This window comes from Alligator mississippiensis, chromosome 2 (genome assembly GCF_030867095.1).
Source record: "Alligator mississippiensis isolate rAllMis1 chromosome 2, rAllMis1, whole genome shotgun sequence".
Classification (NCBI taxonomy): domain Eukaryota; kingdom Metazoa; phylum Chordata; order Crocodylia; family Alligatoridae; genus Alligator; species Alligator mississippiensis.
In genome coordinates this window covers 21,048,332-21,071,612 of record NC_081825.1, presented here as the reverse complement: position 1 = coordinate 21,071,612, position 23,281 = coordinate 21,048,332, and the positions used below count along the sequence as shown (strand labels likewise).

At 41.5% G+C, this 23,281-nt stretch overlaps 1 protein-coding gene across 2 annotated transcripts in view; it reads right to left on the bottom strand.

Annotated features, from left to right (window-relative positions):
* GRK4 (G protein-coupled receptor kinase 4) overlaps positions 1–23,281 on the bottom strand; it is a 96,056-nt gene that overhangs the window by 54,189 nt on the left and 18,586 nt on the right. The window contains exons 2-5 of one of the 2 annotated variants that reach the window (XM_014607656.3): positions 17,497–17,583; positions 15,810–15,922; positions 6,205–6,282; positions 4,902–5,002 (exon numbers count right to left, since the gene is read on the bottom strand). In XM_014607656.3, the coding sequence (XP_014463142.2) occupies positions 4,902–5,002; positions 6,205–6,282; positions 15,810–15,922; positions 17,497–17,583 (379 nt within the window). The other variant, XM_059721529.1, reaches the window with a different exon arrangement.

The window sequence follows — 23,281 nt, the reverse complement described above, 5'->3', positions numbered from 1 at the left end:
ACAGGCTTCTTGTAAATCAGGACCTGAAATTATTGAAGTGCCCCTGTTGTGCTTCTATTTTCTACCTATATGTATTCTTTTCCCAGAAGTCCTTCACCTATAAAACTTACCTAAAAATAGCAACATAAAATTACCCTGGCTGCATTATCCAACCTCTGCCCACAGTTACTTTTAGAAGCACCATTTCACAATTTAATGGAAAACTCCCCACCCACTCTTAAAATCTGTGTGTTCCATGTAATGAGTTCATAGGTCTCATTACTGAGAATGCAAAACTCAAAAAGCAGTAGATGCAGAATTGTACACTTCATTTACAGAAGGCATGAAACTGTGCCCACAAAAAAAAGATGTCCTGTTTGACAAAACCTCTATTACTTATACAGAATAAACAGGACCTCAGCTTTTAAGATGTTATCTGAAAGACCAATCCAAAGTTACTTTGCACAGCATACAAGTTACTTGCATCAAAAGAATACAGGACTCTACAATTTCAGGGATATGAACATGGACTGCTAAAAAGATAGATCTATAAATAATAGCCAGACATCTGCAACATTCCCATCAGACTAAGCACCCTAGTATAAGGGGAAAGATAGAACAGCCCCATCCTTCCTGTGGAGCTCAAGAAATTTACTGGAAGCAGGGAAGAGGATGACCTACATGACAGGTCATCCACTTTACTTAAAACTTCTTAATACGGTGTACTTCACAAGTCTGTTTTGATCTCTTATTCTTAGATTATTGTGCAGCATAGTGTTTTGAATTTCCAGGGAGATGACCCAAGCTGCAACAAACATGTTTCATGCAGACATGATCAAGCATGCCTTGAAGAACCAGTAATATTAGAAATATAAAGGCTCTACAAGAGTTGAAACATTTGAAGCATCACCACTTGAACTGCAAATTAAACAAAACTGAGCTTGCCATTCAATATTAAGATTAACTAATGTGACCAATCCTTTAAAACTGGATTTTTAGCTACAGTGATTCAACATCACCTTTGGCCACAGTTTCATGATTTCTAAATAGGCATTATCTGTGAAGGAATACTGCCATCCTAAAGTCCAATTATAGTTTTTGAAATATTAGTTATATTACACCTTCCCTGTGTCTTCACAAGGTTATTCTTGTGATTTTTACATTTACTTTTCTGAAAGGGAAAAACCCACTACAAGCCTAGATGGAAACAACAATTGTATCCATAACAAAATAAGCTGGTATAATGCAACTGTTACACATCCCCAATTCTGTAGCAGTACAAATGTGGCAAAGCAAATGCACTGCATTTATATCTATTTGATTCAAGTGAACCAGTGTACACAGTTGATGCCAGGGGACAGCTATCTTCTCCTTTTGAAATGGGTGGCCTTTTAAAACAGAAGGGGGCAATTATTTCGGCCAGAGAGCCATTTACCAAGTTTTGGTGAGCTGGTGAGGATGCACAAATAAAATCTTTTAGAAGATTTTATTTTAACAAATTATAGATAAAAAAATCATATACTAAAAAAGGAAAAATCAAACATCTACTATAACATATTTTAATTTTATTAAAAAAATAATCTTTGTCCCAATTTATGTTTTTTTGAGTAGTATATATAGAGGCGATTGCATAATAGCTCAGATATACCCCTGTATACTGGGGAGGGGGTGCACATCTCTGCGTGTTTGGGGGGGGAGGGGGGTATTGGTCATGCACTAGATCCTGGGAGCCAGCTGGGGATGGAGGGAAGGAAGGATGGGTAGCAGGGGGTACATGCAGCAGAGTTTGCCAGGTGGTGAGGTGCAGGTGCAGTCCACACCCTTCCCACCCCCATCAAGCCTGCAGCTGCCCCACAGCACTCTGCATGGGGCCAACCCTACCTGGGCCAGCCCACACTGCTCCTGCTGGCACCCACCAACGGCACTGCTGCAGCCATACATAGCTTCTCAGCCGCGCTGCTCTAGCTACTGCTGAAGTTGCCGGAGTACTTGCTCAACACCTACCACTTCCAGCAGTTCCTCCTCCTCCTGCACTGCTCCAGGCAACAGGATTTACAGGGAAGCAGTGACAGACATGGGGACATATGCTAGGTGCCACAAACCCAGCCAGGTGGGGTGGAAGCTGCAGCCAAGCAGTTCTTGCTCCAGCGCATGGGGCTTCAGCTCCAGCTTCCAGCCACCTTCCATGCACTCTACCCACCTGGCACGATGAGCAGCCACTTGTAGGCAGCTGAGTGGGTAGAAGGCATCCCCACCAGGAAGTTGTGCATGCTGGCTGGGATTGGGCCAGTGCCATAGGCGGATGCAGGCAGTAGATTGGCACAGTCTGCTCCAGGTGGGGTTCTGCCTTGTAAGGAGCACTATGGGGACGTACGTGAGCCAGATGCAATCAATTGGCAGGCTGAATCTGGCCTGCAGACTGTATTTTGCCCACACCTTTTGTCCATGCTGTCTCTCACAGCTGAGCACTGGCAGATGCCTAGGAGCTGAGAATGTCACTTTAATGCCTTATTTGAGTGAGAGAGCAATAGGCCAAAAATGCACTTAAGTATCTTAAATTGAGATCACCTTCTCGGCTGAAAACTGCAAAATTATTTTATAACGCAAGCATTGGACTGCTTTCCTTTTACAAAAAATGAGACGTTAGTAATGGATTTGGTAACAGTTTATAAAACAACAGAAGGAAGCTACCCTCAACACATTTCTGTACTTCTGTAAATCCTGACTTGTACATGAGGAAGTTATATGCAGCTCTACCACTCAATTTCTTTCCAACTCAGGACAACTACTTATTTGGTAGGATTATTTACTATCTTCAATGCCATGAAAGAAGCATCAGAGTTTAAATTACAAAAAAAAATTATTATATAAATGGAGGTACTGCTGAAGCTTTTATAAATATTACAAGTGGAATGAAAATAATGTTTGCTAAAGACCTGCCAAAAAAAATTACATTACTTCTAGTCCAATATAAGGAAGTAACATTCCTGGAAATTTTGAAGGCATTGGAGGAAGATGCACAAAATACCAGATTGGTCTTTACTGTCCCCTGGCCCCCGCAAAAAAAAAAAAAAATGCACATAGAGAATGCTGCTAGTCATATTTATGAAATAAATAAGTGTAAATGCTATAGCATTTACAGTTAGCAACAAATATATATAGTATTAGAGAAGGAGCTGTACACTAAGATACTTATGTACATTTTTGTCTGTAGTTATCTCACTAAAATAGGGAAAAAATTAAAATGTTAACAGAAACCATCAAAATTGTGAACTTGTAAGCAAGAAAGTTAAATCATAACAAGGGTTCTGAAATAGTATCTAAACAGACCTGTTTTTAGAAAAAAATTGGTAAACGAATATTCGCATACATATTCATTACAATATGTGATTGATACAGAGCCTGGCCATTCTATAATATAACTTAAACAGTTTAATGACCAATATAGCATGGGAAATACTAATTGGATTTGAGTTTTTCCTTGTAGTCCCAATAATCTCAACCTATGTATGAAAAATGCATAGTATGCAATTCAGAACTTTCACTATGACCTCAGGAACTTAACTGAACTGAAGATTTGCATGAATTGAAAGAACCGGAAATCTTGTTGCATGTTAGCTTCTTTGTTTATTTTGTACAAATATTTCCAAACATTGATTAGTTCCTTTAGCATCTAACAGAAGATGGAGGAAACCAGCAGATAAGCATCAAGAGTAAGAGACTGTACTATATAAAGGCCTTGCAAATTCCCTGAAGAGGTTCTGATTTTGCAGCATTTGAAAAAGTTTTCCAAGTGGCTCAGAGCATGTTCCCTGAGGGCAGGGGGTCCCTCATCTTGGCAGCGTGGCTGGTACAGGGCTCCTGGTGGCAGTGGCAGCAGCAGCCAGCCAGCCTCTCTGCCCCACTTTCCTGTCCTGGGACCAACCTGCTAGAATGCAGAGGTGGCCAGGCTGCAATCCCATGCCCCACTGTGGGGGCACAAATCTGGGGGGCATGTGCCCGTGCACCCCCCCCCCAGTGTCACTTCTGGTGCCCGACCCCTCCGTTGGAGTGTGTGCAGTGACAGGGAGCCAGCCCCCATGCCACCCCTCCAGGTGAGCCACCACCTGTGGCTCTGTCCTGTTCCCCCAGCCAGGCACCACAGCCATACTTTCCCACCCCAGTGCCAGGCCCAGGGCTGAGACCCTCAGCCCCAGCTACCAACCCTGCCCTGCTCCCTCCCTCACCATGGCTGCCACTGCCTCAAATCTCCCCTCCCCTCCCCCTCCCAGATTTACCTGCAGGCATCTGGGGGAGCTGCTTTCCACCACTGTCTGGCAGTATTGCTGGCCACATGCATGCACACACATACACATGGTGCCCTGCCCTGCATCCCCCAGCCCCAAGCAGCCCCTTGTAGGCTGAAACTCTGCCAGCCTGCAAAGGAAACACTCAGCTTCCCATGCACTTCCCCTTTAAAGCAGAAAAGCCCACGTTATCTGCCCCACCCAGATCCCTGGCTATCAGTAACACAAGTGTTTTGCCCAATTCAGATAAGCTGACCGTAGAAGATTCTACAGCCAATTGCAAGAGTTCTGTAAGTAAAATAAAAAATATACTCCTAAAAGACAGCATGTCATACATATATTAAAATCTTCAAACACCATCTCTTGAAGAGCTTCTTTGTTTTTTTAATAGGCTTTCAAATGACTTAAGCATACTTCCCCACTAGTTTTGCTAGTAAGTTGCAGGGTTAACCATTTTCATTCTTAATGTTTCCCCCCGATTCTTCTTAAAGACTCTCTCTGCTTTGTGAGTAGTTTGCACATATTTTAGCTTCTTTTGCTCTTTTCCAGATCTTTTCCAGAGTTCCCAACATCATGAAATTGTTAGCAGAGTACACTCGGAGCCCATAGCTTTAGTACTGGACATTTACCACATACCTTGTGCAGTCCTTAAAGAGTTCTTTGGAAGGATTCTTCTCCAACCTTGCCTTGCATTCATCCACTGTATCTTGAGGTATTTCTGGTAAGTGGGCTGTAGACTTCACATAAAGCCACAAAAATAAAAAAAAATAGTGAAGTATAAGTTAGCAGGAATTCTCCAGTGAAACAATTGTTAAAAAAAAGAAGTCACACCATGGGAGAAAAAAAAAAGATACCAGACTTGCCAGCAAGCCAGAAAACAAACAGTCAAATTTTAATAGAGTTTACCTTTGCTTTCCATTATGGAGTATCAGTATCAGAACACATTAGCAATACAAATTTTTCAACATGATTCTACTGAAGTATATTAGGAAGCAAACTTGTCAACAATTCAATAGCTTTTTAGGAGCTATCTAAAGGGTATGTTAAGGAAGAAAACAGTTCAGCTTAGCAGATTTTAAACCAAGGACACATGGCTTTAGGTGGCTTACAGAGGCCTGGTCAGTTTTCAGCAAACTTGTATCTATGCAACGGCAACTATGAAATAGTTGCATTTCTTCCAGGAGCCTAAGTCAGAAACTGATCACTTTTAGGATAATCTGAAAGACTTTTTAATATAAAGCTCTGAAAATAATCAGAATGACTGGAAAGGGGGAAGGAATAGCAAGAAGGTATAGAAAAGAGGTATAGGAGGTATAGAAAACCCAGAGGAAGGAAACTGTATACTCCCAACAGAGCTTCAGATCATTAGAAAAGAATAGGGAATCCTTGAAATCCACCAGTGCAATCAATGATCAGATATTTGTGAAGTCAGTGGGAGATGTGGGTACCTAAATCTCTCAAAAAATACTCTGTATTTCAAAACATTTTTTAATGTTCCCAACTAACTGCACAAGGCACACAAGTCAGCCAGAAAACCAGGTCTAAAACTCAGGAATTCCTTAGTCAGTTCCAATGTCTACAGAACCTATTACTCTGAAGTATTTTAATACAATAGTTTAACTAATCTTATTTTTAAGTGCAGCTTAAATTTTTTCCCCTTAATCAGGACTATTAGTTAAAAACATTTAAAATTGATAAGTAAAATATCATGGTGGCAATGAAAAAAAATGGAGAGTAGTTGAAATTTTGACTCAAAATGAAGTTTTAAAATAATCTATGAAAACAGTTTACATCTTAGAATGAAAAACATTAATGACAGTTTGTTAATCATTCTGAACTTAATTTACTTTAGCACAATAAAAGCAAAAAGGGAAATTGTTACAATGTTTTAACCTTTAAGTTGTTTGGGTCTTACTAGACAGTTTGGTGATGTATTTACCCCATTGGTGAAATATTTCGCTAGAACTTCCAGGCCACAGTCTTTACGCTTTTCATCTGAAGACACTTCATACTCTGCCTAGTGGAAAAAAATTAAAATTAATGTTAACTTTCTAGATAACTAGTACTTGAATATTTACTGCGATGCTATACAGTTTCAACCATAGATATTAAGAGACTTTGTATCTAAAGACTATAGAATGCTCTCATTCATGGAGTTAAGTAACTAACGTGATATTTTAAGATGCATAATGAATAGGGGTGCATTGATATAGATTTTTTAGGCTGATACCGATTGCCAATTATTAACCAGCCACATCAGCCGATACCGATCTGATTGCCAATATGCAGTCCAGCAGCTTGGAGAGCAGCATCCAGCTTGTAAGTCTGTTGGGGGGGAAGGGGCATGGGTGGGGTGAGCAGATTGGAGGCCCCTGTTGCGAGGGAGGGAGTGGGGCTGGTATAGAAGCAGGGGCTGCACAGCTGGGGTGGGTGGGGTGCAGGACAGAGCTGTGGCTTGTCAGGGGGCTGTGGGGGGGGGCATAAGGTGGCTCCCACCACTGCGCATGCCCCTGAGGAGGCATGGGGGGCATGTGCCCCTTGGATCTGTGCATGGGGTGAGGGTGGGCTGCCTGCTGTGTGCTCAGGGCTGGGGGCTATGCCAGGATCTTCCCAGTGCGTGGCTGGGCCCAGGCAGGGTAGATGGAAGTGGTACTAGAAGGGGGGGCTATAGGGTGAGCTACAATCACTCCAAATTTCCCATAGTGCCACCTCCCAGCCCTGCCACCCACCCCACCCCTGCCTGCCCCAGGGCACACAGCAGCAGTCTGCCCCCACCCCACACACAGATCCAGGGGGAACGTGCCCCTCATGCCTCCCCGGGGGTGTGCCCAGCAGTAGGAGCCGCCCCCCCAATGAGCCACAGCTCCATCCTGCACCCCACCTCACCTTGGCTGTGTAGCACCTGCCCCTGCCCCAGCCCCACTCCCTCCCTCACCCTGGGGGCCTTGATCTGCACCCCTCCAGTCTCTTCCCTCCCACATGCCCCTTCCTCCCACACAGACTTACTGGCCAGACGCTGCTCTCCAAGCTGCCGGGCTGCACTCCTGGTTGTGTGCATGGTGCAGCTATGCGCATACATGCAGCATGTATTGCCAACATTATCAACCACATCAGCCAAAAAAAGCCAATTGCCAATAATGTCTATTTTCCTTTTATCAGTGCTGCTATGACAAGGACCAATGTATCAGTGCACCTCTAATAATGAAACAAATTACCCACATGATCTTAAAAAAAAAAAAAAAAAAAAAAATCTTTTCTGAGACTTACTGAAACCTATAGTTTTGATTAGCACAATTCTAGAAACTATGGCTTAGGAGGTAAATGTAGCACATGCTTAATTATGGTTAAATAATATTTACATAACACCACAAGGACCTATAGCAGTACCTCCCAAACTTTTCATCAGCATAACCCTTTTTATGGCACCAGTTCCTCAGCATGACCCCATTTCTCCACAGCCCCACAAACCATCCGCTGATGTTGCAACCTCATTTGGGGTTGTGACCCACAGTTTGGGAACCGCTGACCAATACAGAAGAAAGACCTAAGTAATTCTAGGCCATTTAGCCTGACAACAATCTCAGGCAACATAGTGGAAATACTGATTGGTGATTTAATTAATAAAAAAATTAAAGCATAAGAATACAAGGCGCCCCCGGGGGTTACAAGAAATAATGGCCACAAGCTAGCAGAGAGCAGATTTAGATTGGACATTAGGAAGAACTTCTTCACAGTTCGAGTGGCCAAGGTCTGGAACGGGCTCCCAAGGGAGGCGGAGCTCTCCCCTACCCTGGGGGTCTTCAAGAGGAGGTTAGATGAGTATCTAGCTGGGGTCATCTAGACCCAGCACTCTTTCCTGCTTATGCAGGGGGTCGGACTCAATGATCTATTGAGGTCCCTTCTGACCCTAACATCTATGAATCTATGAATCATCCATTCCAGTAGACATGATTTTATAGAAAATGGGGCTTAAGTCAAACAAACTTGATTTTGTTCTTTGAAAAGATATGGTGGAAGTAACTGTGCAAGTGCAATTCTTTTCCCCCCCCATGGAGCTTGACTTAGTACCACATGACATTCCAATTAAAAAAAATATCACCATCTAGTTCACCAAGTCTCATGCTAAATGGATAAAGTTCTAACAGATCTCCAAAAGTAAATGTAAGAAGGAGTTGCTTCTAGTGAAGCTGTGCAGGGATCAGTACTAGGCCCAATGGCATTTATAACTTTTGCTTCATGATCTAGAAGTAAACATATAACAATCGCCGCTAACAACGTCTGTAAGGACAGAAACACTGATAGAATAGCAAATAATAATGAGAGTGGAGCAAATTACCTGCATTAACTGTCTAGTGAAGCCCATTCAATCAAAACATATATTAGCATAACTAAATGTGAAGTTTCACCCCCTATAGACAAAGAATACAGGCCATATCTCCAGAATGGGAGATTATATAATATAAAATAGTGACTCTGGAAAAAATGTAGGGGTCACAACAGTTGATATGAATTGCTAGGCAATGTCATAGCAAAAAGGGGTAACAGGTTTTCTGGATACAGAAATAGGGTAGTGAAAGTATAGAGGTGATTTTACTTCTGTACATGGCATTGGTGAAAACTGAACTACTACATACAGTTCTGCTATCCACATTTTAAAAGAGAATTTTGAAGAGTTGGTCAATGTTCAGAAGAAAGCCACAAAAATGTTTTGAGAGGTGAAGGAAATCTATTGAAGTCACAGATTTAAAAAAGCTCAGTCTGACTTGAAGATGACCACAATGACTTGTTTACAACATCGACGTATGGTCTATGGGAGAAAATACTGGATACTAAAGGGACTCTTTTATCCAGTAGAGAAATGCATGTTAAAAACTATTTACTGAAAGCAAAGGCCAGAAAAATCTAAATTAGAATTAAGATACATTTTTAACAGTGATTCCTTAAAATCACTGGAATAAACCAGCAAAGCAAATGTTACATTCTACATATTCTGATATCTTCAAAGCCAGATTGGGTGCCTTTCTGAAAAGCATGCAATAGTCAAACAAGTTACTGAGGTCAGTATAGGACTGGAGATATATTGGGTCACCATCCCTTCTAACTTCATAAACTATGACTTTAAGGCTCAGAATGCTTGTGCAGAATTTTAAACTAATTGTTATTCCTTTCTTGGGAGACTGGAAGTATTATCCCTACTGCAGACAGAAGGAAACTGATTGAATTATTGAACTGATTGAATTAAATTAAAGAATTGTAGAGAATTTTAGTTTGATATAGCACCCTCTCAATAACTTATCTTGAAATCATAAATGAAATTAATTTAACTGGATATTTTGGAAATAATTTTCTGCCTCCTGTATACGTTTATAACAGTCTACTTAGAGAAAGAGAAACCAATTGCCTACTTAAAGGAAACAGTGAAAATACATTAAAATATTGATGTAGTCTAAAGAACAAAGTAAATATACTATAAAACAAATAAATGTATTAACATTACTGTAACTGAAAGGCTGATGTGACCTGTCTATTTAGTACATTTCCACACAAGCGTTATCTCCAGTTTGGTAGCATCTCCAAGGGCCACAGTTTCTAATGGAGTTCCAATATGAGGGCCTACCTTGAAACATCTAGGCCACAGGTACATGATAAACTCATGTATTACTGCTAGAAGAGCTCCAATAAGCCTGTCCAGACAGTTTTCGGTGAACACTCAGTACTGCCCTAAAAGTGAGCACAGTATATTCTTGTGGGTGCCGTGTGTGTGAATTAGTTTTCTAGGCTTCCTCTGACACGCTTGAGCACAGTCCTCTTTGACGGTGTAATGCGTCTTAAATCAGTGCTGTCCAGCTAGAGCCCTGGGGGCCATATTTGGCTTGTGATGTGTTAAAATGTGGCCTTCAGGGCTTGTGGCATGGCTCCAGAGGGTGAACACCATTACTCTTGCCCCCCACGACCCTTGCCTACCACTGAATTCAGAATCCTTGGTCATTGCTGGTGATTAAGATCAGTAACAGAGGAAAAGGGGGTGGGAGAGTCATGAGTGGCAGTGATGTTCAGCCCCCAAGTTTGGAGCTGTACCAACAAATCATCACCCCCCCCATTGACAGAGGTTGGTTGTCTGGTCCCTAAGAAGCTGTGGTCCAGATCTGGACCACAGGGCCAAATAAATTGAATAGCCTTGCCCTAGATGACCTGTCTGAAGTCTTAGTTTATGGCGCAGCCAAGACTCAAAAGTTCAGAGTTGCTATACTACAATCCTATGAATGCCACTACACTAAACTGCCTCACTGGTAAATTATCCTTAAGATGCACCTTTTCTGCTCAAACATTATGATCTTGACTACTTCGGACAAATTCCAAGTCATCAAATAACTATAAGCCATTAATCTTGCTGTCATGGAACTGTAGCAAGAAGTACAATGGAAATATAAATCCTGCAAAATGATTAACCAAATACAGCAGTACATTGACTGTCTTAATGTTTTCATATTATGCCAAAATAGTAAGTCATCTAATATAAATATTTTGGCTTATTTTAACTCCACTTACCAAGGTTAAGTATTTCCTCTACTTTAGAGGGAGTTATATAAAACCTGTTCGATATCAACCAATTTCCATAACTCAGCATCACAGAAGTTGAAGGAAGCTTGAGCTGCTACCCCACCATACAATTTCTTCACGCTTAAGTAACCCTAACTACAGATACTAAAATGGGTCAGAAGAGGGTGAGGACTACGAAAATGATGAAATCCTATTCAGTAATTTCTCAACCGCTTCTTTTGCAACACTGCAAGACTGTCCACCAACAGTCTGACTTCAGACTAAAGTATTAAAACTACTAATAAGCTAAGAACTGCATGTACTTGCTATTTCACCCTTCTGACATGCTACCATATTTACTTAAGTATATGGCATAGATTCATAGATGCTAGGGTTGGAAGGATCCTCAATAGATCATCGAGTCTGACCCCCTGCATAGGCAGGAAAGAGTGCTGGGTTCAGATGACCCCAGCTAGATGCTCATCTAACCTCCTCTTGAAGACCCCCAGGGTAGGGGAGAGCACCACCTCCCTTGGGAGCCCGTTTCAGACCTTGGCCACTTGAACTGTGAAGAAGTTCTTCCTAATGTCTAGTCTAAATCTGCTCTCTGCTAGCTTGTGGCCATTATTTCTTGTAACCCCCGGGGGCGCTTTGGTGAATAAATCCTCACCAATTCCCTTCTGTGCCCCCGTGATGAACTTATAAGCAGCCACAAGGTCGCCTTTCAACCTTCTCTTGCGGAGGCTGAAGAGGTCCAGGTGCCCCAGTCTCTCCTCATAGGGCTTGGCCTGCAAGCCCTTAACCATATGAATGACCCTTCTCTGGACCCTCTCCAGGTTATCCACATCCCTCTTGAAGTGCGGTGCCCAAAACTGCACACAGTATTCCAACTGCGGTCTGACCAGCGCCCAATAGAGGGGAAGTATCACCTCCTTGGATCTGTTCGTCATGCATCTGCTGATGCACGATAAAGTGCCATTAGCTTTTCTGATGGCTTTGTCACACTGCCAACTCATGTTCATCTTGGAGTCCACTTGGACTCCAAGATCCCTTTCCGCTTCCGTGCCACCAAGCAGGTCATTCCCTAGGCAGTAGGTATGCTGGACATTTTTCCTCCCTAGGTGCAGCACTTTGCGTTTCTCCTTGTTGAACTGCATTCTGTTGTTTTCTGCCCATATCTCCAACCTGTCCAGGTCTGCTTGTAGTTGTTCCCTGCCCTCCGGCGTGTCCACTTCTCCCCACAGTTTTGTGTCATCCGCAAACTTGGACAGAGTACACTTCACTCCCTCGTCCAAGTCGCTGATGAAGATATTGAAGAGTATCAGTTCTAGGACCGAGCCCTGCGGGACCCCACTGCCCACACCCTTCCAAGTCGATACCGACCCATCCACTACGACTCTCTGGGTACGACCCTCTAGCCAATTCACCACCCACCGGACTGTGTAGTCATCCAAGTCACAGCCTCTTAACTTGTTTACCAGTATGGTGTGGGATACCGTATCGAAGGCCTTCCTTAAGTCTAAGTAAACGACATCAACCCCTACTCCTGCATCCAGGCGTTTTGTAACCTGGTCATAAAAAGAGACTAGATTAGTCAGGCATGATCTACCTGCTATGAACCCGTGCTGGTTTCCCCTCAGCATAATTTGTCCTGCCGGGCTCTCGCAAATGTGAGCCTTGATAATTTTTTCAAAGACTTTGCCTAGGATGGAGGCGAGACTGACTGGCCTATAGTTGCCTGGGTCCTCCTTCCTCCCCTTCTTGAAAATGGGGACCACATTGGCATCTCTGATTAGAAGACAGCCCCCCAATAATTAGATTGTATATATGAGAAATTTATAAATTCGTTATACTTTTCCAGGCATAGAATCTAATTATTGGAGGTCTGCCTTGAATTTGTCCCCCCCCTACTGCTACAGCAGGGAAAAATCTAGGGAGTCAGGTAGCCCCTTGCCCTCTGCCTTCCCCCAGCTTCTTTCCTCCCTTCTTACTGTCAAACCCTGCTCTTCCTGAGCACATGGATGTGAAGAGCAAATTTGAAAACAATAACCCTGAAATTAAACATCACTGCAGTAACTTGCATATAGCACCCACACACTTAGCTCAGCCAGAATTGAAGCATTTTGTTTCTTGAAACTGATGCAAGTTTTAGCATAGGTACTCTGTAAACACTTTTAAACAGCACTTTGGCACCTACTTATATATAACACAAACTAGGAGTGTCTACATGTAAAATTAGTGAGATATAATAAACTCCAGCACAGTTTGCACTGGAGTTTATTGCTTCTGAGCACAGCATTAATGCATGCACACAGGACTGCAGCACATAAAGCTGGGAGGTGTATAGCATTGGCTGGCAGGGGGCCTGGAGGGTCTCCCTGGTTCAGTGTTCTGTGCAGGGGCTGGCTGGGGCACAAGGGTACTAAAGTGCAGGGCTAGCCAGCAGGCAGCCCCACACTGTAGTACCCTTGTGCCTCATCTAGCCCTGGTCACTGTCTACACATGCTTCACAGCAGAATAAGCAACTCTGCTACAACAGTACTTATGTCAGGCAGTACTAACCTATGGCCAAGTTAATAAGTTTACTCCAGCCCAATAGCTCTGCATGTGTAGATGGTGATGCTTTACTATGGAGCTAATTAGGCAACACTGCAATAAGTGTCTCAAGAAGATGCCCCCCCCCCATGAATGATATTTGTCCAAAGCCATTTACTTTGTTGAGCTGGGCCCCACCAGTCAACAGTGTTTCAAGTCATGGTGATCCCACAACTCAACATGACTCAGTATGTATATGTACTCCTGGTACCTCCACAAAGGCCCCATGTGCTAATTAGTCTCCCACATAACTAGAACTGGGTGTTTCTGTCATGAGTCCGGAGATCCTCCAAAAATGTATATGCAAATGAGGTGCAGGGCAAACTGGCCTGGTTCCACCTCATGGGGGGTGGGGCCACAATAATTTTATGCAACAGGCAAGGGAGGGGACAACAGAGGGATTCTGGGTGAACTGTTCAGGACCCCGTTTGGTGGTTTGCCAGACGTTTAAGGCTGGTGAAAAAAACAGGAATCATTAGAAATCGGAAAGAATGGCACAGCTCACCTGTTGGAATGAAGAAGTTGAAATGTATGCAATGTAGTGGCTCACCATGACTTAAGAGTTGGTGCTAAGGGGCCTTGCACTTAATGGGCACTACCATACACCCGATTCAGATGGGCTGCACTAACTTATCCTTGTGGCAGGTTCCCATCACCCTGCCAGGTAAATACCATGAGGTAGTTTCCAGCCCAGGTGGTTTTACCTGGCAGAGGAAATACCATTTTTCTCTGCCTCAAATGACTTGGTGTAGTTAGAGGGTAAAGCCCTGTCCCTTACACTGCAGGCAAGTTGATCCCTGTGAGAGTCTACAAATACCTTCAAATGTAAGGATTTCAGCTACAGAATTTATGGTGATGAGGGATTGCTGTCAGGCTTTCCCTCTAGCTTGGTCCTTCAGCCTTTTGGCTAGAGGCAAGCAAAACTAGGGGACATCTGAACTCTAAAGCTTCTAGGCTCGGGACTTGTACATAGGATGCCTGCCATGGATTTGGGAATATGTGAAGCCCCAAGCTGATGAGTCTGGGATGTAGGATACTTGCCGGTGGTAATGCCACACAGACTTGAATGATTGAGCTCTCCTCAGTCAACAGAATTTGCAAATGATTTGGCTAATTTAGCTCAAGACACAACATTTCAAAATGTGACAAGTTCCCATCAGTATGTTTGCCCAATATGGGCCATGTGTTCTACAGTTATGCTCAGTGTTAGCTGCATTTAAACAGACTTCATAATTGGTTTCCACTGCTGAGCACATGCTGGTTTTGGCAGCAGTTTAATTACAGACAGTGTATTTAATGAGGTTTCCTTGTATGTGAATAAGACAAGGCAAAAATTCAAGTATTCAAGTAAATATGTTTGTTGTTGAAGTCAAGTTGCTCCACAAGGTACATTCAATTAAAAGACATGCACCCAGCTTCTATTTCAACAGAAAAAAAAATTACACCAGTTTGTTTATCCTATGGATCTATATCTTATTTTGTTACCTGATTTGCATTTCGTACCTGAAAATGGAAGGAAAAAATGAGAACAAAAGTTGTTCAAAGCTCTCCAGTATGGGATTGCAAGTAGTTTATGCCAAAGCTGTTTACTTACATAAAATTAAGCCATTATTTGACACTAAGAAACTGATTGTTCTACTCCACACCATTGCTTTTATCTATCTTAATTTGAGCTAAACTGATTGAAGATCAGTTTAGAAAAAAGAAAAAAAAAGAAGATGCTGGTCAATTAAGAAATTAATCTGTAAAAGATGACAGGTGCTCTATATCAGACCACTAACTGAGCTGTGCTAGCTTTCAGATTTTATAAGAGTTACAAGTTGGAGGCTATGTTAGATATTGAAATTTTGCAGGTTTACCAATGGTTCCCCACCATCACTTGTCAAATAGCAAAAAAATTGTGAACATATTCCTGAGATCTGAGGTGAAGCCTTTGATCCTAATTTAAGACTAGGTTAATTAAGATCCAATCCAGACGAAGCTATATACTTGAAGACCTCTCAGAAGACTCAGCACAAGCTGAACATGGCTCCTTCTCCGATACTTCACAATTAGTTTCGTTCCTGTTATCTCTTCCTTTTCTACTCTGAGAACCACATCCATACATGAGGCGGCAGAAATTTTATAGTAAAGTTAAGATTTCCTTTAGACCAACAGAAATAAAGTTTCCAAGGCACACCACAAAGCCTATCAATTTACTCTGGCTTTTATCAGACTTTGTAGTCCTTAAAAGCTGTTGAGTTTCTTTTGCCAAGTTCACTGTAGTACACGCAGCAAGTTTTGTTATTGTATTAATATGAATCTAGGGGATGCAAAAAACTTATTTTTTAAATAAGTTACCTACTTGCAGCTTTTCCTAATTTCTCAAAAAAGCAGGGTTGCAATCCTTATAAATGGACTACAGCTTACCACTGCATCCAGGAATTCAATGCACCTCTTCAAATCTGGCTTAGTGTCACAGAACTGCCTGAAGAGAAGTTTCCCTATTGGCTGCTTGTCACAGAGCTGGTTATAGTCCTTTTCTAGGGGAAGAGAAGAGATTAAACAAAAGCCATCATAACAAGCCATAATGTGTCTTTGCCTATTCATCTGAGATTCAACAAAAAAAGAAAAATGCAAAGCTTTTAGGTATTATAAGCCCCACTGAAAATTGGAGGCCCAAGATTTGATGAAATTGCCACTAAAAATTGAAATGAGTTGGGCCAAACTACCACCTCTGCCTCTACTAGCTCACCATACTTAGAAATAAACCCCAAAAGGCCTTTTAGATCAAACTGACCTTTTCATGCCAACATGAAATATTTTTAAAAAGGTCCTGTATGTAACACTACAGAGTGCTGCTCCCAATGAAAACAAAATGCTATAAAAACCTTATTCACATAAGTCTATTGACAGAAACAGGACAGCTTGGATGATCCACAGTTGGGAGATCAGGTTCACTATTCAAATCTACCATAACCCTGTAACCAAACTCCTAGAAATAGTATTTCCAGATCAAACTAGTGTTCCAAATAGTCCTGTACCTGACAGAGGTTACTACTGATGTAAATTGAGCTTTGTAAACTATTATGCAGTAAGATGTGCAAAGAAGAGATTTTCTCCTAAACTCTCTCAGTTACCAATCAGTTAACTTCCTGAAACATATCAATTTCAAGTCAGCCAAACATAAAATGAGCACCTCTACCCTTTCTTCAGACTGTATGCATCTTGAGGAAGAATTTGTACTTTTTGTTTTAAATACGGCTTGTCCAAAGAGACTCTTTGCCTGCCAATGCACATTTTGGCATTTGTTGTTGTTTGTTTGCTTTTGGGTGAAATGAGGCAAGAGGGAACAACTTGGATAGGCCGAAAAAGAAACAACATGGAACGAGAATGTAAAATTCGGTAGTAAGCAATATATGCAAGTGTTGGTAAAAAAAAAAAAAAAAAGACAGCCTGTTCCTGTTAACCTTACAGATGCGAACTCTGATTAAAAAGCTTCATGCTGATGATTATTTCAATATCTATGTCCAAACTATGAATTAATATGATACACTTTAGTGTTAGTTCAGTGCTTATGCAGAAGTTTTCCATTTCAGAAGGCTTCTGGTTGAAGAGGTTCACATCTTGTTTTCAGTTTTTCAGAACTAATTTGAAAATATGCTTTATAACCATAGACCAAACACACACACACACACACAATTTTATGGGGCAGTTATACCTTGTTTTGTTTCAAAAAGCATGTTGTCAGATTCACTGCAGTATGCCCAGAACTAACCAGATTTCTTTGAACAAAAGGGCACTATCATTTTGATGCAAGTAACTCATTAGCATCTGCAATTTTAATGTATTCTGGTAAATACCCTCTCTTTTCCTATAGAAATTGGAGCATAATTACTTCTTTAATTCAGTTAGTACTTTTCTTCCAAGAGTAGCTTCCTTGGGCATAATAAAAGGTGGCTGTGATGTATACACTCTCCTCAGAAATTCTCAATTAAATTAAATGCCATGGTCTGATTACTAACCAGCTAAACACCTATTCAGAAGCAAGATAAAACACCTTCACCAAACAAAAGCCCCTGAGAAACCAGACTTCAGAATTGTATACAATACTTACCAATTGAACGTCTGAGGCCTTCACAATAACTGATGGGGGGCAACTTCAGCATCTCCCTCCACTTTTTACTGCGCCCATTCCGTTTGCCTAAAAGAAAAGCTCCATAAATAAGCACAGTCTACAAATCTGCCTCATGCTAAAGTATGATCTACCCTCTATATAGCAGGATATTGTATTATTGATTACATATAGAGCTGCCAGATATGTTGCAAGTAGATCAGGCTACTTTTTCCGGCATAAAAGAGTTTTTCAATGTGTCTATCCAAATATGCATGCTAAAAAAAAAAGGCACAGCTATAATTTGCAAATATCCACGTATATTTAGATAGAAATATTTTAAAATATCAAGGAAAGTTTAGGACAGGCTGAAAGGTTAGAGCAAGTTTCCTTCCTTTACTAGAAACACAATCTTAATATTTATTAACAAGAATATCTCTTCCTATTGATTAAGGATCTTTAAAAAGTACATCCCTCACATTTGTACTATAATGCCATGAGCATTTCAATTAAGGTGACATTTTCAACAATCCTGAAACAACTGCCTTTTTTTACCTAGAAAATGATTGTGAACAAGATAAAAGTGACAGAAAGAAGAAAGTTAATATAAAACTGAAATCATTAAACCATGACCATTAAAGCTGACGAATCAGACAACACACAAATACAAGCTGTACAAAAATAGTGTTTTCTGATCCCTTTTTCCTTAAGAGAACTAGTAGTAATAGTAACACTATGGGCAGAACCTGAGAGATCTAGAGCATCATACAAGACCATAATGGCTATTTATACAGCCTACTCTATAACATATACAGCATGAACCCCATACCTTTTGAATGATGCTTAAAACTATGACGGCATATCCATACTGGTTTTTCACTTTAATAATTTTAAAACTATGGGTTGACTACGGACCATCTCTTATGAAAAATATATCTGTCACATGAAGATTACTTTTATCACGTAACATATTAAAAAAATTGAAATAAGGTTATCATCACAGAAGACGTACATATATTTAAGGGTGAGGCAAAGCACTAGATAAAGGAACATTTTACAAAAAAAGATTGTTATGAAACATCAAGAATATTAAACACATTAAGAATGATTTGGCAGAAAGGTTTTTGAAATGTATGCAATATTTCATTTCTTTTTTTAAAAGACATTTAATTTTACAAGCAGAACCAAACTAATTTCGCCTCCATGTGACAAAAGAACAGATAAATAACATTTTAAGCTGCATTCTCTGAAGAATGAAGCTAGCCCAGAACCTGGTAACCACACTGGGAGGGGAGAGGAAGGGAGTTACCCTTAGTAAATCATACTGAAACCAAGAAATAAGCATTACACAATGAAGAATGCAACATGTATGCACCTTTCACAACAGATGTAATGATATTATTATCCCTTAGCGAGCCTGAGTTTCCCCATGATGAAGAACATTCATCATTCAGATATCTAGGTTCACAAAGATTTACAATGCAGAGTCAGTGTTGTCACAACCCAAGGGTGTGATTTTTGTTTGTGCGCGCTTCGGCACTGCTAAATTATTTCCCACCACTCGGAGCTTTCTTTGCAGGGTGCATTTCTTCGTTGCAAAGAGGGAAATGCACGGTGCAAAGGAGTTCCCGCCATCCGCATGCAAATTTACGTCCCACTATTGGCTGTTTCTAAATTATTCCCACGTGGTGGCTAGTGATTGGCTTGCTAGCCGTATAAGAGGCTTGAGTGGTTTCCACCCAAGTTGGAGGACTCCACAACCATCTGGAGAGAGAAAAAGAGAAAGAGGAGGGCTTCACGTCTCGTGAAGATCTCTAAGCGCTGCGGAGCCTATCGGACCCAGTGCGTGTACCTTAAGAAGGCTATAGGGGCCTGATCAGCCTCTAGCCTCTCCCCGTCGCCGAATGATCCCTCGACGAACCCCTTCCCTGCACGCAAGTTCCACGGAGCCTAGCAAACTTCGTGTGAGTGTATTCAGAGCTCTCTGCTTCGAGTTATTTTCTTCGGTTGACATGATGGGCTCGCGGTTTAGAGCCTTCAACCGGATTGGGCTAGAAGATTCGCGAGGAAGGAACTCTAGTCCGCCTCTCTTCTTTTCTGTCTGTAACTGCAACTCAAGGAAGTTTTCCTGCCTGCACCGTGACCATCTTCGGTGTAAGTAAAATAATCTTTAATCAACCGCTAAGCTTCCATGCCTAATTCTAGCACGCCGCCTGCAGTCCCCGACCCGGCGTGTCCAGGCTGCTGGCTACAGCCTGCCGCGCGCCCCCGAGGGCCTCGGACCACTCCCAGCCTGCACAAGTGTAAGAGCATTAAGCTAAAACATTTTAATTTTTAAGTGTGTATCAAGTGCATCTTAATCCATATAAAATGAATCAACATCATACCAGCTACATATTTGCTCTAAAGAGGTTCTCATCTCTACTATGTTGTTGCAGGCAACACGTTCACATTTCAGCAACACCTAGAAAGGAGAGCTGAAAAATGAAAATATAAAACCTTACAATCTAGAAATGCAGATAGATCTGTGAATTGATACCAACTGTCTGACCTTTCCTGTTGCAACTCAAGTAAACAGAATTCAGAGGTATTTACTATCTCAGGAATGGGCATAATATGTTTTTTCCAGTCCCAAGATGGCAAACCCCCTTCCCAAAGGGAGTACTTCTGGGGGCAAGGGCAGGGATTTCTGGTGGCAAAGGTCAGGGGATGGTGGGGGCAGGGCACCTGTTAAGGGGCAGCGGCAGAGCTACCCAACAGCTCAACAGCTCGCCGAAACTCGTTAAGTGGCCCTCCAGCTGAAATAATTGCCCACCCCTGCTCTATCCAATGTTTTACTTAACTGTGGAATATACAGTTACAGGATATATAAGATCCATCACAGTTTTGTGGTCATTTTCTTAATCCCTATTCAGCTTCAGAGTCAAATGCTGTAGTACTAATACTACTACTATCTCTGCAACTAACCTACCCACTTTAGTTTAGCATGATATTTTGATACTCCAGGAAAAGAGGCTTAACATTGTTTTGGTTCGAACTTTTAAACAGAGGCATTTCCAGAAGCTGAGCTTACATTGAATCAGCTTTGAAGTTAGAAATGACAAACAGAGCAAAGTTACATACCAATGTATTTCACATAGGGAAAGGATTCAGTGGGGACAGTTAAAGGAAGTTCTCCATCTAATACTTAAAACACTCAAACTCTTCTCTAATAGAGAAACAGCAGTGCAGCTGAGTCATGTTAGCTACGGGGATGTATGACGATTAATTGTTCAGCTCTTTTGACAGAAATAAAAATATTATTTGTGCAATAAGTCAATTAAAAGGTTTGATGGCAACATTACTCATCTAAATGAAGAGATGAAGCATGTTTTGTCACTGCCACACTGATGGAGAATAAATTCTGATCTATGACATCTGACTGAATCGGGTATTAAGGTACAGAGGAATAAGTACCAATAAGGTTGATGCCCTCTGAGCCTCAAATATGTAAGGCTTCAATATAGACACATATTCAAGAGTTATTTCTTTGCCTTAAATATTGAGAGACGTTTAGAAAGATGATAAAAGAGACTGTCCTTTTTTCCTCCATTTATAACTGAGAAATTTTAAGATCATAACCCAGTCACTATCACCCTTTTATGCAAGTGAGAGATGAGGCCTTGTTAATGATATACTACAATCAATAGCTTATTAAATCTACCAAACCCAACATGGTTCTCTCTCTTCCCCATCTTCCCTCATTTTTGTGCTCCATTTATCTATAGTACACACAGGATATACCAATATTGAAAAGACAACAGAAAAAGTCAAACATATTGTTTATGGCAAAAATTGTGGCAGATAGCATTTTAGTTCTTAACTAATGATTCCTTCTGCTCAAAGTCTAACATTTCTGTAACAATGCAATATTATTCATAATTCAACCTCTAACAGTTATGATCTGTGACCACATCTCAACACTGATCCAGAGCACTACAGGCTGCTTTGGATAAATTTGTAAAGGCCAGTGCTGTGCTCTGCTAGGCAGAAATGATTCAATGGTCAGGTTGTGCACTTTCTGCTTTATGGCTCAACACAATGCTTCTGATGAACCACCAGTTAGTCGCTTTCAGATGTATTTGCTGGCTAGAAAGTTTTCCAATAGCAAATAATCCATCTCCATATGAAAGGGAAAAACCTGTTGTGATAATGCCACTATGGTTATGAGTTTTTTATCAACATTTTCAAGCACTTCCAAAAACTCCTTTAGATAAAACTTCTCATGTTTAGCCCTTTACCTTGCATACAGAGTTTTTCTTCTAAGAAATTTTAGTGACATTCTAGTAGAACATTTTTGAGCTACCAGAGCATACTACATAATAAGTGTTTCCAGATGCTTTTTATTTTTTCTTTTATTAAACAGTCATCTAACTTTAAAAAATTATTGAAAAAAAACAAAACACCAACCACCATGCCTTATACGACTCCTCAGTGAAGGCAAAGTTGTTTGCAACGAAGAATCCCTACCCTTGTGACAAAAAGAAATATGGTTTCAAAAGGAGGCCGATGGTATATAACAAAGCAACACTCTATTACCTAGCAAGTCAGCCTTTGGATACTTATATCTATACTGATGTGACTCTAGTTCAGTAACACTGTACATCCTGACCACAGTCTTTCTGGGGTTAGACAGAGGGAGAGAAATTGGACTCTGTCCTATGTGATTAAAGTCTGTTAATAAAGTAACAACAAAATGCTCCTCAACAGACATATTTGGTCCTTTCAATGCGATTCAGTGAATAACAGCCTACACGGGCTCTGTTACCAGCTTGCTGCATGATTTTCAAAAAGACCCGAGCCTCTGCGTGCCTTCTCCCACCCCCAACCTCACAATGTGAACTGGAGAGACTAGTTCCTATCCTTGTTTGTAAAGGTCTGCAGGTTAAGGGCATTCAGGCAGTGCTGCAGGTTCATCTCCATATACATGCACACACAACTGGTGCTAAAAAACCAGAAAGATAAGATGAGAAAGCCAAATCAGCCCCACCCAAAGAGCTCTGAAAGCAAACAGCTGCATCAAAGAAAGAAAACTGTATGCACTACCAGCCTTTATCTGAACATGTGATCAAAGGAGCTGTTTATCAGTTAAGCAACAGGAGGTATGAAAGGAGAACATGCACACACAGAAGTGTTGTTTCCATCCATCACCACAACATACATTATACCAGTATAATCCACCTGTATACAGTAATATAAAAGACCATGTGTGCACAACATGTGCAAACAGACCTCAGAAGGAAAGACAGAATTCAACACAGATTCATGGAAATGCAAAGCTTTTGAAAAGCAACAGCCAAGATGGGTAGGGAGGGATCTACATAATTCGTGGCAAGGGAAAGCAAATTTGCCATCATTTTGTGGCAGCCCCACCCTCCATGTTGATTAGCAGAGAGGATCCAGGGAGGGGATGGCCAAAATCTTGACTGCTGGCTGCCCTTCGTTTCCCCAGATCTTCCTGTGGGGCGTGGGCCCCTGGATATGTAGCAGGATGACAGCAGCCTGCTGCTGCCAGCTGGGGATAGCAGCAGCTCTGAGCTATTTCCCCAGCCAGCAGCAGCAGCCTGCTGAAACCCAGGGCACAGATCTGGGGGCCCATACCCCTTGGGAACAGCTGGGGGAATGACCAGAGAGCTAGAGGAAGCAATCAGAGAGCTAGGGAAATGAACTGGGAGCTCTGGCTGACTGCTGGAGCAGCTCCAGCTCCTTGACAGTGCACAGTGCCCTGCCAAGCTGTGCTGCACTTGCA